Consider the following 16,581-nt stretch of genomic DNA (forward strand, 5'->3'; position numbering starts at 1 on the left):
GTATTCCATAAATATAAGCACAAAATACACGTTCCAGCTTCAGATGTTCACAGATGTCAATTAGACTCAATTACATAATAAACAAACAACACTGCCTCTGTGCCTCCAGGTTACCAGAGGTGGACTCTATCCATAGGTGCAAATGACTAGTACCCAGATATCAACCCTGCTGACATTGTAATCACATCAGAGGAGGCACCATAGAGCCAATTAAGTCTCAGAACGGCAGATGCTGCCCTGTGCACATCATTAGAACATTGCAATAAAAGCATAAACCCATCTCAATTGCCATCAACACCTTTCTGTCCTCGCTATTGTTCTTAAAAGTTTCACAGCTCCATTTCTAAACCACATCAGACCTCCAGGGTCTACTGACCTCACCAGCCCTTGCTCAAGCCACAGCTGTCAATCATTTTTGCCTAGCCGAGTGAGTCTCAGGTCACTAGCATGCTCCCACTGCAGTGGGATCTTATATGTGCTTACATGGGGAGTGCAGCATCTGTACCAACATCTATTTCTACAGCCTTTCTGTCTATCATTAATGGCCAGAAACACATTTGCAGCAGCCATAGAGGACAACCACATCTCATAGAACTACAGTGTCTCTCCTCGTCTTGCCTCTGCAGTAGTAGGAGCAGACATTTGCTCTCTTTCAGAGGCTTTAGGCAGCAAGGCAGCATGCTAGGTTTTAGAACAGAGCTTCTAAGGTCTGGAGAGCTTGATTAAGACCTTTCCCTCACTGCTTGTGCTGTGATGGGCCGTAACAGGATTGTCCTCATTAGTGCTTCTCTCAATGGAAAGGGAACCAGTGGGATGTGGACTCCATCATAAGGGAGACACACAAAAGACCCTACTCAATGAGAACACTAAGACGTGATTGAGGAAAATACTGTATCGTGACCCATATTGTGTCGGGTGTGCAGCAAGGCTGCATTGAAGAGGAAAACTGAATATTTATGACAGATAATGCCTGCCTCCCGCCCCGATGGTGGATTGTTCTTCGAGAAGCAAATCCTTGGGTGGGATGTTAGCCAAAGAGAATGTAGCTGGTGAGAGGAGAACTAATGAAGACTGGCAAAGCCATGTGAGAGGAGTAAGGCTAGCTTTAAGATCCATCATACATTTAGCAGGAGACAACTTAAATACAAAATGAATAAGCTTAAATCTCATATAAAATGAGATATAAGTCACCTAGAAATCCAAAACCTAAAAAGCCTCTTAGAAATGAACAATAACCTGTCTGTGCCAATAGCCTTGTGGTTAGTGCATCTACATACAGTGCAACTGCGCTTAAGGCGACCCGAGTTCGATTTCCATTTTGAGGAATCCTTTGCCGATTCCGCTCCCCTCTCTCCTCCCAGTGCTTTTCTGTTATCTCTCTGCTGTCCTATCTCAATTAAAAGCATAAAAAGTGCATAAAATAACTTAAAAAAAGAAATGAACAATAATATTGTGTCAATACTGGAAGCGATCCGTGTGTCTCGACAGCTTGAGGTTGTTTACACTGGAAGTGTCAAAGCTCAGAATGCTGACCCACCATACAATCTAGTTGTAAGTATATATAGCAATTTCAAGAGAAATCCTAAAGCCAGCTGTGGCAGCACTGAGCCTAAGTGAAGAAATGAGGGTGTGAGGGTCTGCATGTGTGAATCTGAGTAGGTCACAGAGTAAAAACCGTGATATAGTGACTCTGTGATGCACCTGAGTTGTGAGGCTTCCCCCGGGGTAAAGCACTTAAGCTTTGTATGCCTCAGTCCAACCAGCTGTCTGACACATGGCACACGTCTTAAAATGAGAGAGTGGCAACTACCCCAGGGCAGCAACCCTGAAATATGCATGCCTGCCCCTTCATGATGGCAAAAGCTTGCAGACGCAGAGAGGACAAATAAGAAAGTCTGATTGAGGAAAATTTTGGAGAGGGAAACAGGAGGTTTGAGATACCAAGTATCCACTTTGAAATACTTGACAGGGAATATGAGAGAGACAGAAAAATATATTTAAGGAAAAGGTCATTTTCTCATGGCTCAGTAGCCACAGAGGCCTAGCAGGTGCAGGCGGCACTGCCAATTATCTGTATTATTCCCTATCCCTCTTTTTTTCTCTCAATTTATTTGGGCATGTGACAACAAAGGACCAAATGTTTGAGGAAACCAGCCTTCATTAGCCTTTGACACAGTGAGCTGCATGGGGCCAGGCCCAATCGATGGGGAACGCCAAAGCTTTACACTGAGATTGACAGACGGAAACATATCCTGAACTCTTCCTCTATGCAACAGGCATGTGGTTGAGCTCCAGGTCTGTTCTCTTCCCTGTCCAAACAAGCATCGGGCTCAACCATGGATCAAGGCTGGAGAGAGAGCGGGCAACAGGCCTTCACACATGTTTATCCAGCCCTGGCCGCCCCATGGTCCAGCTATTGTACTGCTGAGCGGGACAGAATGGGCTTGCAGGGATGTCCGGGCGTCTAGAATGACCAGCCCAGCAGGAGGGAAGAGAGGCCAGACAGGCTGCTTTTATTTCTGCCCTGCCTGATATTCATGGAGCTTTATTCCGCTCAGATAGCTCTGGCCTCCTGCTGCCATGCTGGCCAAAGGGAAAGGATACCTGCTCAGAGCCTTATACACTATCGGAAAAAGCACAACACAGTGGTGGTAGCTAGACTTCGGGTTTGAGGACCAAGGACCTTCAGAAGCTGCCATAACAAAGTACATGAAATGGAACAATGCAATGAGGCACGGAGAATTGAGGGCATATTGCCAGCTTGCGCGAGTTATGGGTCATCAACCAAAAAAAACATCAAAACCAGTACATACAAAGACTATTAACTCTGGATGGTAAATGTACGCAGTTGTTCCAGCCTAATACACATCCACAAACACATACCTTGGGCTTTGGTGGCGGGGTGCTTCTGTTTTTCTCACTCTGGCCGCTGGTGGGCGAGAGTGTTCCGGTTGCCAGGTTGGCCTGAGGCACTGTGCTGTGTTTGGCCCCCGGAGACACCTGCATGGCAGCTAGCTGAGCTGCATACAACTGCTGCTCAGAGACAGAGAGAGACAGAAAGAGAAAAAGAGAGGACAGACAGAGGGAGAAGGTACAGAAGAGTGGATAAAGAAGAGAGAAAGGTCCATGAATAAATGAATACATAGAACGCATAAACAAAAAGAAAAAAAAAACAGGCTAAAAAGCTGGTTTGGCCATTAGTGGAGAGGGCTGATGGTTGTTTATGTGTGAGGGGACAGAGCTGTCACTTTATGTTCCACCATCCGGCCTCAAGGGGCTACGCTAACAGCTAGCAGACGCTTGAGTGAGACATGTGCATCCTGGGAAAAAACACTCACCATAAGGGTCATATTCACTAAGGAAAGAAAAGACTGAAAAAAAGTGCCTCTCAAGGCGAAAAATTGGTGAATGTGTTTATGTAAAGAGAGAAGTTGTGAATCTCTTTGCCACTGGGAGTGGAAACAAATGCCGGACCCCCGTTGATTCTTTTAAGAACGCACACCAGGACAGGAGGACTCATGAAAAAGCACTCTTAAAACTCAAAAAACATATCTGCCAGCATGGTTCAATGAAACGCAGCATACTGCCATTTGACAGAATAAAAACACATTTTTTTTTAGTTTAAAACGTTTTCATTAGTGGTCAATATATTGGCTGATCTTAAAAAGGACAAAAGGTCAAAATGACAAAATGTGATTTTTGACTAAATTTATTGTCATGCATTTTTATATGTACATGTCAATATTCTACTGGCTTATGAGGTCTTTAGATATGGATATCTGCATTACCCGTCAATTAAGTATTTGTCAACAAAAACATATCCCAACTGTTAAACATGGAGCTCATTGATGTGCTCCTCAACAATGTATTTGTGGACCACAGCACATGTTTCTACGGTAACAGGCAGACAGCACAGCGGCTGGACATCAAGTAAAACATATTCCCAAAGCTGTTTGTACAATTCCTGCAATAAGTATGTTTGTGCGGCTTTCATGTGCAATTTTGTGGTCTTTGAGGAAAGCTAAGAATGAAGAGAGAGAGAAAGAGAGGGGGCTTTTATTGTATTTGTGGGAAAAGATGAGGAACAAAATCTGTGTTTACAGTAGCAGCAGAGACGGGCTGTTTTTTAAATTGTATTTTTCTCTTTAAGGTTTGGAAGCAAGTGGCTGTTTGTGAGTAAAACTTCCGTCCTTCTGTTCGTCTCTGGCTGCCAGCCACCAGCAGGAAACAAAGACTGGTTTATGCAAATGTCCATGGCAGTTCTTTCTCTCTCTCAACCTCGACAGCACATTCTCCACAATCTTCTGTCGGCTGTATCTGCTAGAATTAAATATTTCTATCAGATGAGAACACACAGAGATTAACACACCATCATGCTGAGAGACATATCTCCACACAGAACATCTCTATCCACTCACACTTTTATCTGCCTAAATTTGCTCCTCAGAGAGCTAATAAAGTTAATAAGAACTGATTTTTCCTTCAATTACAGGACACTGCTATATTAACTGTATGCCTAAAAGTAGAGGTACATCGATATATAAAAAAAAATTCTGATGTGTATTTAATTTATGTCCCTTAAACATTTTAGAGACCTTGCACAGAAACAGTATGCTGTAACAATTAAATTATCCCGTTTAAAATCAAAAAAAAATATAAAATAAAATCATTTCACATCAAAGCTGTTTGAATTGAATTAGAATTATTCATTTATCTCGTTTAACATCACAAAATAATCTCAGCTCAAATCTATACTTTATGTTAAGTAATGAGCATGCCATTGTACAGTCAGTCGGTCATTATCTTTAAAATAAACATTCTAAGTGTTTCTTCTATTTGTATTCCTCACTCTGGTACACTACCTCAACACACACATTTTTCTGGGCTTTCTGATCAGGAGGTGACCTCAGTTGTGAACTGTAGTCTGTGTAGGGGAGCAGGACATGAAATAAAGCTCTTGTTGGTCATTTCTGTTCAATTACTCCCACCATGGCCCCTGGTTGTGTGTGTGCCTGAGCGTGACATACGGCTCCCGTCGGAGCATGCCCTGCCTGTGTGTGTGCGTGAGGGCGAGATGCTCTGTGTCCGGTCCACTGCATCAGACTGCTTTATTTTCTTTCTGAATTGAGTTCTATTACAGGGCCAGCTCTTGTCAGTCACAACCGCTAGACCGACACACACATACACTGCACTTCCAACAGGGGCTGCGACTGAACACCCTCAAAGCACTGCCACCCCGTCGACAGCATGAGCAAACAGGAAGTGACAGCACAATGCCCCTCGAGTGCCCACAGGCTCACGTATGCACACGCAGATAGAATGGGGGATGAATGGGTGGCTGATCTCAAAAGTGGGGATGTAACAGAGGAATTTAAATGTCAGCCTTATACCAAAAACACACACACACAGAGGTGCTGAATGGGGGAGGGTGTATCTGTGAAGGATTTAATAGGACTCATGTCTCCTACAGTCAAGCTCCGTCCTTTTGAACTCTTAAAGCTTCTCACCTTGCTTCTCTCACTCTCTCTCTTTGCTAATCCCCACAGAGGAGTCTTAGGCCAGCTCTAATTCTCTAACTAGAACTCTGTGTGTGTGTTTAAAGGCGACAAAGGTAAGAAAACACCGTCAAACACTGAAGGAAGCACAAGAAATGGCAATGCCAGTCTGTGATGCTGCACTTGATTTTAGGCCTGTCTGATCTAACAGGTCAGATGTGACTGCATTAAGTAGTGTGTGTGTTTGTACGTGTGTATATGCAGGGTGACGGGAGGAGATAGATTGGCATTTGCGCTTTAACTCGTAAGGCTGATTGGAAAGTATTAGTGTTGGTGACACATGTTTTAACAAAGCCACCCCCCATCCTCGCTAAGCCCCCATCCCCTCTCTGAGCGCAGGAAGACGGGCTGCTGTCAGCACTATCCGTCGGAGTGGATCTGCGTGTCTTTATGTGGCTGAGCAGACATCTCTCGCTCTCCAGTAATCCCCTGCTTTACTCAGATTATGAGCTTCTTTTCCCATCTTGCTTTGTTGTCAAAATGGAAGCAGTTTGGAGTGATCCTCTGCGCTATTGTCGTTTTGGTCACCGCTGGCTATTGTGCGTCTCATGATTCTTTTCTTTGTCATCGCCAATTCTTCCTATTCTTGTCATATTTTTATTTTTTGTGTGTGTGTGCTAAACTAAACACTGGCTGTCGAGTTCTGTGCCGTTTTGATTAGTGTGCCAGGCGGGATGAACTTCGACATGAGTTGCGTCTGACTGAAGCCGCTGCCAAGAAATCTCCCTCCCTAAGTGTCAATTAGTGCTAAAGCTAGTGCTTACAAAAATACAAAAGCCAAATTAAAATGTATTGTGAGGTAGGATAATTTTTCCTCTTTCCTGCTTAATTATTTTTTCAGATTGCTAGGGAAGAGACTCAGTCCTCAGTCCAGGTTTTAGGTCTGCTTGTGGGAAGCTTTGAGTCAAAATAACATTCCCATTGTGTGATACACTGGGAATGTTATGTAAGCTTATTATGTTGTGGTGCAGATAGGGCAAGCTGGACAGGATCAATCCAGCCATGCTATCTATTAACAGTGTCACTGACCTCATCGAGGTCGGACAATGCCACCAGATCGGTATCTGAAAGGAATTCATGGTGCTTATCATTGTGAGCACACAAATGCCTGTCAAAAAAATAAATTGCTGGGGGTTTGAGCTACAAATGGAAATACATGTACTATTTCTTACAGCTGATAAAAGGCATTTAATACAGTCGCCCTCTCACTTTCCCTGTTCGTTCTGCTGTGTGCTGCAGTAATCCGGTGCAATATGGTCCAACATCTGCCTCTACATATGATGGCTGACCTCCTCCATTGACCCACTTTATACCTCTTCAGTACTGCTGCTCACAGCTCGTACCTTTCTACTCCTCCTTTTCTCATCTGTCCCTCTTTCTTTATTCCCACATTTTTAACACAGTCATAGTCACTGTCCCTGCTTTTCAAGACAATCCCTCAGTGTATATGTGTGTGGTTTGGTGGGTTACGCAGGTTAATTTAGCTGGTAATAGAATATTAGGACAATGTGAACTGTGGCCGCAGTAGTGAAAAGTGGTTATGTGGCCAGGTTTAAAGACCGCTGCAGTGACTAATGGCAAACACCTTGAAGATAGTGACCCCTTGTGCAATGACTCCCTGACACTCAGACACACACACACTTAAAGGTCTTGTTTAATGCCCATTTGTAGGTGAGCAGTCTCACACAGATGTGACTTTGTTCATCTGGCGATTGCAGGTGTGTTGAAACATATAACCTAAAGAGAATTTCTCTAACACTACATAGGATGCAAGAAGCAAATGACAATGTAATAAAATCAAGTTGAATGACTGTACTACAAATTATAATCAACATGTCTACACTGCAAGTGAGATAATGCATTATGTTTTCGATTGACACACACACATATATAAATATAAATACATATATATTAGGGCTGGACAAGTTAACACGTTATCACATTAATATAATAATTGATTAACGCCAATGATTATTTTATGGCGCATTAATGCAGTTTTTTATTATTATGAAAGTCTGTTGCTCACTGGCTCTGAAAACACATACAAACAAACCATGGGTCACAGGAGGGGTGGGATGTTGATCAGTACTGGCTTGGGATGGGTGTCATGCGTCTCAACCAATGAGAGCATTTGGGGTGGGCCTAGACTGCAGCAGTGATCACATGTTAAAATTCGTTAGTGCTCCCGTTAAAATTATTTAGGCTAAGCATCAACATTCACAAACCACTGTTTACTGTTATTTGTAACAGAAAAGAATGCAACCTGCTCATAATCAACAGTGGGAAATAGGAAGTTTCCGATAACATGTGAAGACAGCAGAAAAGCACTCTTGCTCAGCACAGTGGAGTGCATTGATTTGTTAACTTTGTGGTTTATTATTTTGAGTCGTTTGGGATGCGGTAACACATGGCCCTCTCTCACAATGTATTGCTTTACAGATCTATCACTTCTCACAAACATAAACTCAAACACACTCAACCTACAATAATCACAACTTCTGCGGTCCGGCGTGGTTAGCACTCACACTCACTGATCTAAACCTATATATAACTGAACCATGCTCTGGCCCACCTCAAATGAACCGGGCTTTGGGGGTCAAACGCACTCGAGCACAGTTAAGATTGCTTAGTGAGAGTACACCCTTATTCTTCCTCATCCTGCACACACGAGTCTCTACCCACCCGAACCCCCACTCGCCAATCAAGTGTTGTTCCGCAATTGTGCAGGTGTCTACTCAGAAAGTGCCTGTTATAATGTTATGATGGAAGCTCTGGACTCTGAGCATAACTTGTATGTTTTATAACTTTTAACACACACAATAAAAAAATAATTTTGGGGGGGGTTATAATAAAATGGGGTATAACGGTTCACAAAATTCACGGTTCGGTTCGATGTGATAGTGGTGTCACGGTTTGGTACAGGGCTAATTGGTTATGTCGCAATGAAATAGAAACAAAATATTTCTGTTATATGAATGCGAGACAATGGATATCACACAGGCAACTTGCAAACTTTGTCAAGAGTTACGTTGGTCTATAGCTAACGGTTTTAATTTATTCCCTCAATATTTCTCTTCTGGCCCGTACATAGTGAAAAAAAAATAAGAAACATATTAAGAGTTAAACAGGTTGTTTTTTAACATTTGGTGCTTGGAATAAAAGCTTTTTATTTCATTGATTTTTAGGGATGACTGCAGTGTAAATATTTAAATTACAGGCATATAATTCATTGTAGACCTTAAAAGACCATTTTTAAAAACATTTTAATTAAGGAGTAGGCTAAATATCTTTTGTTATCCTCGCAGTGCAGCAGTTATGCGCTAATTATTGCGGGGCAAATTAATTGTAATTTTAATTTAATAATAAAAGTAACTTAATAATAATAGGCCTAATAAAAATAAGAATGTAACAGGCCTACATTAATGGGAAATTCCAAGTCCTCTTAATTTTTCCAATAATGTATGTTTTTGACAGTATCTCTGGCTATTGTTGTTACAAAACACTGACACAAAACAAAACAAACAAGGGGAGGTTATCACAGGGCCGTCCACTACACCACTGGGCAGACAGCATGTTGCCTGTTATGCCATTTGGGCTGTCTTGTTGAGTGCACTGGCACTGAGAACATTCACACTTTAAGCTCTTTTATTTTCCAAATGTAATAGGATCGATTAGTCCAAAGAATCATTCAGTTTGTAATGCCTGCTGAACCGAAAGCCTCTTACCAAAATCAAACTTTTGTTATTTTGTTATTACATATATATGTAAGCATTCCCTTAGCTCAAACAGTATGATGCTAGAGGCCATGGGTTTGATTCCTAGGAAATGCAAACTGATAGAATCTTAAATGCAATGACTGCCAAATGCATAAATGCAAATGTAAATAGTATTGTAGTATTTCTGGTCTTGCAAGCCAGAGTCGTACCCGCATTGAAAGTGTGAGCTTATTGGGCTGAGTGCGTGAACCACTGAACAACAGCTTGTGGAGTGACCAAAGCAAATATTTTGGGCCTCTCATCATGTTGGGGGGTCTAAAGATGAGATGCGCAGACGCGCGGTTTGTCCCAGAGGAAATCCAACGTGCTTCTGTCTGAGACATCTGTATTAAGCTTAGCCTTAGTAAATCATTTTCTTTGTGACAAAGCCGTAATCTCTCTCTCTCTGTGAGTGTGTGTGTGTGTTGCAAGGGAGATTTGAGGCTGGAATGAGAGAACAGTGGCATTGGATGTTGTTGTTGTTTCTTTTTTTCCCAGTTGTTTTTCTGGCGAAATCCAATTGTGCCTGACAAAGCTGTTCAATCTGGGATTTTTTGAATCTTAACACGAAGGAACATATGGAGACAAGCTCTGAAGCAGATAAAATCAGACGGGACAAGATTCTCGCAGTAAGCCAGTCATAAGGAGCACAGCAGGGTGAGTGCACAGACAGCAAGGGTTTAAAAAAAAAAAATATCCTGTTTTATTACCTGTTATCCAGAGGGCACCTGGGAATACCACCTGTTTCGGTGCGAGCATGTATGTGTGAGAGCCATTTATACCTCTTACATATGCTTAATATGTGATACAGATGCGCAGGTGTGTATATATCTTTGCATGTGCAAAGCCCTGTTAAAATTCACTCTAATGTGCATCTATTTTTGCTAATAGTGAATTTGGCCTCTTAGCCAGACTCTATAACGCCTGAGGGAGGTAACAGAGAGGAAGGGCCAGTCCTGGACCCTGCGGGGCCCCAGGTTATTGCATCTCAAACAGCCAGGCTCTTAATCTGGTGACAAGGGGTTCAATGAAGCCCGTCCATACTGGGCCTGAGTGAGTCGGAATACAGTATTCTTACACAAACACAGTGTCGTAGCAGATGTGCACCTCTGTTCCCCCTCATCTGTGTGATTTATGCTCTTCGCCCCTCTCTTCTCCTCCTTCCAGAGACCAAACTAGGGAGGAAGAGGAAAAAGGGCAGACGTGGAGATGCATGTTTACTGCGTTTTCCATTTCAGAGCAGCACAGTGAGGCTGCATTAGGGTTTGACTCCATTCAGACAGCCCATAATATCTTTTTGTGTTTGCTCTCTGTTCAGTGTCCCTCTGTGCTCTGTCCCCCTTAAAAACAGTTTCTATGGTACCCTTCGCTCCACAGTGAACAATATCAGCACCCCAGAGCCAGCAGTGCGGCATTCTCTCTCTGGGCTCTGGCCCCTCACAAAGGCCCATTTCTATGGCAACTTGCAGTTGGCATGAGGAAAAGAGTTGAGGAGAACAGTGGGCATTGTTGTTCTCTATCGGGATCACAAAACAAAAAAGGGGAAAAAAAACGAGGGGAGAAAAAGAGATTTTGTTTGAAAGGTTGGGAAAAATGCACAGTCGCCACAGCAAAAGGATGGACACACACACAGGAACAGGCAGAAACAAACAAAACCACAAGATGGACGTTACCTGCAGTTGAAGAGGGCCGAGGCCAGGCGTCGCTGCAGCAGCCGCTGCCATAGTCGTAGGGATTAGCTGTAAAGGGTAAGGGTCACCTGAGGAAGAGAGCATTATAGGCATGTCAGAATCTTTAGATTTTTTTTTTTAACACATCACCCATCCCTTTCATCTCCCCACACTTCTGCCCAGGCTCTGGGCCCCATCCCCCTCTCCTCTCCTTCGTTGGAGCGACAGATTCAATGCTTTCTCTCCTGTCAGTAAAGACCTCCATTGTGAAGTCCCCCCCCTCCATTCTAATGAAAGGCTGATTGTGTAGCTGCAGCTCTAATACCCCGAGCACAATAGCAGTTGAAGGCTAAGGCATGATAAGGAGAGGACGGTAATTAACGAGGTAACGTCAGCGCCCCGTCTCCTCGGGCCCCGCACAAGAGCCTCTGCATTGGAGAGATGAATCAGAACATGAAGAGTGAATAGCGAGAGTTATTAGCGTCCACCTGCAGATATGGGCTTTATAATTACACGACCGAGAGGTAAAGGTCAGTCCAGTTCGGCTAGAGGAGGCGGGGGGTTATCAGCATCATGCTGAAAAGGCCTGTGACATGAGAAACCACGAGTGTGCCCTAAATCTGTTCTGCAGCTTTCTGAGTTCAAAGTGTGACGAACAATGGAATGATGCTGGTTAAAAAGGGAGGAGAGGTTGGAAGAGGTGCTCTGAGAAAGAGGAGCAGAAGATGCATCTGCTCAATATCCAGATAGACGGTCTTAAAATATATCGGATAAGTAACAGCATAATTCTGTTATTCTGATTTTTGGAGTGTGTGTTTTGAAGCCAGCATTGACGTGCCCTTCATCTATGATATCCCACCATTCTGTGCATGCAGTTTGACAGTTGGTGGAAGGAATTAAAATGGCATCTGATAAAAGAAAATTAATTAATACATTTAATTACAGCATTTCTGCTTTATTCCAACTGAAATGTAACTTTTAAAGTAGACTTGTTGATTGGGCAGCAAGACAGAGGCTTTACTTTTAGACAAGGGGGTATGTAGAGGAAGTCGGAGCTTGTCTCAGTAAGCAATAAACCAGACGCTCCATCAGTGGGTCCAAAACTTTTTTCCCATACACTTCTTCCCTCCCCCCAAAAAACTCATCCGCTAGGTTAGAGATTGCCCTGGACACGGTTCAAGGATGTATTCTGGGGAGATGTGTGTGTTTTGTCTTTTTTTCTCGTCTTTCTCTCAGTCCCTAAACAAACACAAATATTCCAGCTATTTTATGTCTCTCTCGGGTACAGCTGTAACAAAAGAGCAAAACTAAGGAAAGTAAACATGTTGCTGTTGGCGAGGAGGCAGCATCTTCAGACTGACTGGAAGAGCTCCGTGGCCTGGCTCTGGGGAGCAATGGGTGGGAACCAGCGTCCCCTTAGTCCAGACCCTGCGACCGGAGGGATTTCATCCCCCTTTTTTCCGCTCTGGTTTTAAGGGGTTCAAACGACGGCTTCTTCCCTCATGAGCAGGCACTGTAATGGTAACTAAATGACATGCGTAATTGAAATTTTGGGCAGGGTTTGATGGTGCTGCTGGCTGTAATTGAAATAGAGGGTGTATGGTTGGGAGAGAGGGGGCCTTCGGGCGGAGGAAGAGGGAGGGGGGACTTGTTTGGGAAACTGTGAAGCACAGTGGGCGGAGCTGGAGATGCGGACCGGTTCGTCTCACAAGGGAGATGTACATTCATGAGTGTGTATGAGTGTGCAATTTATGCGATGTGTGTGTGCACGCGTACATTTGGAGAGGAGTCGGAGGCGTGTGCGAGGCGTATTGGACGCGTGTTCTGGCGGCCGCCCGTGTTAATATGAAGAAACCTGGGGCAGGTCACTCTACCCCCCCGTGAGAGCGCGAGCGTTCTGCTGCTGCGCTGCTGGCACTTGCCGCCTCGTTTCTCGCGGTAAACAACACATTGCTTCACAGTTGGACTGCTACGGCCAAAAACACAAACCCCAGAGGAAGTTTTCTTTTTTTTTCCTTTTCCTACTTTTGAACAAGAAATACAGAGACACAAAAGCAAGTGAGTTTGTCTAGTCTGGGAGTCTGTCATGTGCGGGAGATGACGGGCATCAGTGGTGTTGGCTGATCTTAATAACACACCAGACAGGAGGGAGATGCTGCCCAACATTGGGTTGAAGACTCCGCTTTCAGCAATCTGGTTTGAAATCTCTAGTGTGAACAGTAAACTGGACTGAAGTCTTTCATTTTACAACCCATCACTGAAATGCTGCTTTAATACTCACTGCAGCCTGGTTTGTAGTTAAACCCTGGAGGAAGTAGAAATCCTTGTTGTGCTGCAGCGGCCGCCAGAGTTCTCTGATCTGGAGGGAACACGGGTATCATCAGTGGAGGCAACTGACCCTGGACCTGCTGAAGAGATAGAAAGAAAACAATTAAGATGTTGGTCACAAACAAAGAGTCTAGCCAAAACAGGTCACTATGAAGAAAATCCTTCAGACCACCAGCAGTTTGATTACTGACCAGCTAATGCCAAATTGGACATGAATTTGCATCGTATATTTCATATTTTCTTGCAGAATGACTTGTAGTTGGCTGCTTTACATGTGTTTTAGACTTTCTGTCTAAATGGATGTTTTCTGGATAGAATAACTTGCAAGGGGACCACCCTTCGTCTGGCTAGTTTACTCCTAGGGAGAGTTTAAAAACTGTGATTGTCCAGCAACTGTCACCTGAGGACAAGTGAGGTATGGACGGGTGGCTCTTGGGATAGTTGGTCCCCTTGATTATTGTGAAGGAGCTTCTTCTAGCTCTGGCAACAGCTGGCCTCCATTTCTGCAGAGGACCATGTTCGGCAACTTGCCACACCACTTCACAAGGTTTCCAGGATTAAAAAAAGGAGGAAGGAGAAAAAAAACACAAGCCAGAGACTTTGGCAAAGGGAGAGTCTTGAGACACAAAGGCCCAAAGAAGAAGAGGACAGATGGTTCTACTGACGAGAAAAGCACAAAAGCTCCAAAAGTGACAATACTGTATATATGAAAGTGACATGCTCTGAGAGCAGAGGAGGCGCTTTATTACAGCAGTCGTGTGTTAAGATGAACAGAGGCTGAGGGTTTTTGAATTCCTACCACAGAGCAATCGTTCCTTCATTTTGGTTAACCACAAACGGCAGGCCTCCTGTTCCCAGATCAGAAGGCAGTGGCGTTTTATTGTTGCATTTCGACAGGACCCCCCACTGGCTGGTGCGGCTCTAACTTCCAGTCCTAATTGGACATATGCTACTCTGGTTCTGCCTGTGTCTCCTCACCGCAAGCTACAGCTCTGTGGCCACAGTAGTGTGTGCTAGCCAATGCGCACGTGTGTGTTTGTGTTCTCCGGTGGTTTTGAGCAAGGAGTGTTTTGTGGCAAATTACAAGCACACGCTCTTCTCTTAAACGCATAGACATGTAAGCAAGTGTGTGTGGGTGCATATGGAATTAGAGGCTCGTGGATCTCCTCAAAGCATTCGAACACACCGTCATGCTGTTCTCTATTCAATCAATGTAGCAAATAGCATTACCCACGCAGAGTAGGTGAGGCTGATATTGACATTTTCAGGCCAGTTAATGCAGTTTGATGCATCCAGTTGACATGCATCAGGAATTAGAGAACAATAGGACTAAACTTTAGAGTTGCTTCCAAAGGAAATTTAAATTAAAGGCCTTGAATGGTTAAGATCACCTGCAAAGCAACTCTCACTTTGATTGGGACCAGGAACGCATGATGTGTTTAAAAGTAGAGGACTGAAACAAAGAATACTTAAGAAGATTAATCTTAGACTGGAACAAAGTACCTTAACTGTAGGGATTGGATGGGTTGCCGTTAAACTAGTAATAGTTTAGGGAAACACTCAGTTGCACCTAAACACTAATAGAAGGAATCCCTTCTTGTCTAACATACATGACAACTGTGGAATATTCCAGAAAGCTCCAGCTGCAAGCTCTGTAAAGCTCTATTAATCAGCCAACAGCTGGCTGTGGAATTCCATACTGGCTCATTGAACTCTCTGGTCGGAAGAATGGCTTACTTGAAAAGCATTAATTGGGTCTGAACAGGGTTTACCGATAAATGTCAAATGAGACAAAAATGCTCTCTGTAGACTGGTCCTATAGACTAGTTGCATGATAGAAAAAAAATACAAATAAAACATACATAACAACTGTTCATTTATACATAAAACATACAAAAAATATAGCTAGAACCTTAAAAAACCTCGCCTGATCACCAAGAAAAATTGATTGCAAAAGAGAAAAAAACCTGTCAAGGATAAGAAGAGAGTGGCTAACTTTGCAACTTTCATGGTTGATATGAAAAGATAGAGAGATAAAGAGTGAAAGAGAGCAAGAAAGAAAAAAAAATGCTGAAAGAAACAAACGGAAAGGGAAAAAGTAGAAAGTTGGCACCAAACTGACTCAGAGCCTCTCGCCAGGCGGCACAGCTTGAACCTAAAGCTTTTTGAGCATAATGAAGATGTGCAGATAATTAACATATGCAGTGTGAACAGGTTTGCTGGCACATAGGAGAGAAAAACTCTAAGGTAGAGCTATTATTAGGGAGTAATTTGCTCTAAGAAGTAAATGAGTGAAACAATAGCTGCCAGCATTGACAATATGGCTCACATCTGAGAATGTGCACAAGAACGGTGGTTAAGAACGAGTCCCACCACTAAAATCTGTTTCCAGCCATATGCTCCTGCAATTAAAGGCGGGCCTCAGTGACCTCGCGCTGAAGAGGGGACACATAGCCATATAACTAATAATTAATTTGCGCCTGGATAGCAGCGTAAGCACACACGCACTGTACTTGCAGACTGGCACTTAATATTAGCCCCGTGGACGTGGGCATAGGCCATTAACTTTTACAGAGAGCCTGCGATGACTGCAAGTCTGGTGCAGGCGTCAGTACGAAAGGACTGTCCCTGGTGAATACAATCAAAATTGCGCACACGCTCAAACAAACACATGCGGACTATCTGCTTTTGCATACATGGATCTACTTCCTGAGTCTCTTTATTAAGTGTCTCGGCTTATTATACACCTGGTTAAACATTGATGGCTGAAAAAGGAAGCGGTCAGTGTTGTCTCATGTTTATGAGAGTGTTACTTGATGACAACTGTGTGATGTCACTTTAGGGTGAGTTATCATGGCCCTAATAGAGCACAACCGTTGCCACTTCTTTCAGCAGCTTTGGGTTTATAAGTATTTTTCCCATTCATGTCCTCCGTTGGGATTTCAACCAAAGTATTAAAGTATTAAAAGTATTTAAAAAACTAGAATCATCACAATATTAAAATCCCGTGTTGAAATGATTGATTATATGTAGAAAGTATTTTTTGCAATAAAATAAGCTGAGCATGTATGAATGTTTGCTTGATTACATCATTCACAATGCTTTACAGAAGTTTGCTGCTAAATTCTTTGGTCCAACTTTATATTAGGTCACCTTAACTACTAAAAAAAACAAGTACAATGTACGTATTGTGTTCATATTGTATTGCAAAACACTTTTGCTGCTATTAAGGTGGGATATGGGTAAGGTTAGGGACAGGTTTGGTGGTATGGG

General features: G+C 43.2%; 1 protein-coding gene across 9 annotated transcripts in view; it reads right to left on the reverse strand.

The window, feature by feature from the left end:
• Positions 1-16,581, reverse strand: part of sox5 (SRY-box transcription factor 5) — a 205,180-nt gene that overhangs the window by 12,529 nt on the left and 176,070 nt on the right. For 7 of the 9 annotated variants that reach the window (XM_042722035.1, XM_042722033.1, XM_042722034.1 and 4 more), the window contains 3 exons: positions 13,262-13,388; positions 10,984-11,069; positions 2,884-3,033 (listed from right to left, as the gene is read on the reverse strand). In XM_042722035.1, coding sequence (XP_042577969.1) covers positions 2,884-3,033; positions 10,984-11,069; positions 13,262-13,388 — 363 coding nt within the window. The remainder of the gene's footprint in view (positions 1-2,883; positions 3,034-10,983; positions 11,070-13,261; positions 13,389-16,581) is intronic. The other 2 variants (XM_042722028.1, XM_042722037.1) reach the window with 1 other exon arrangement.

This window comes from Cyprinus carpio, chromosome B4 (genome assembly GCF_018340385.1).
Source record: "Cyprinus carpio isolate SPL01 chromosome B4, ASM1834038v1, whole genome shotgun sequence".
Classification (NCBI taxonomy): domain Eukaryota; kingdom Metazoa; phylum Chordata; class Actinopteri; order Cypriniformes; family Cyprinidae; genus Cyprinus; species Cyprinus carpio.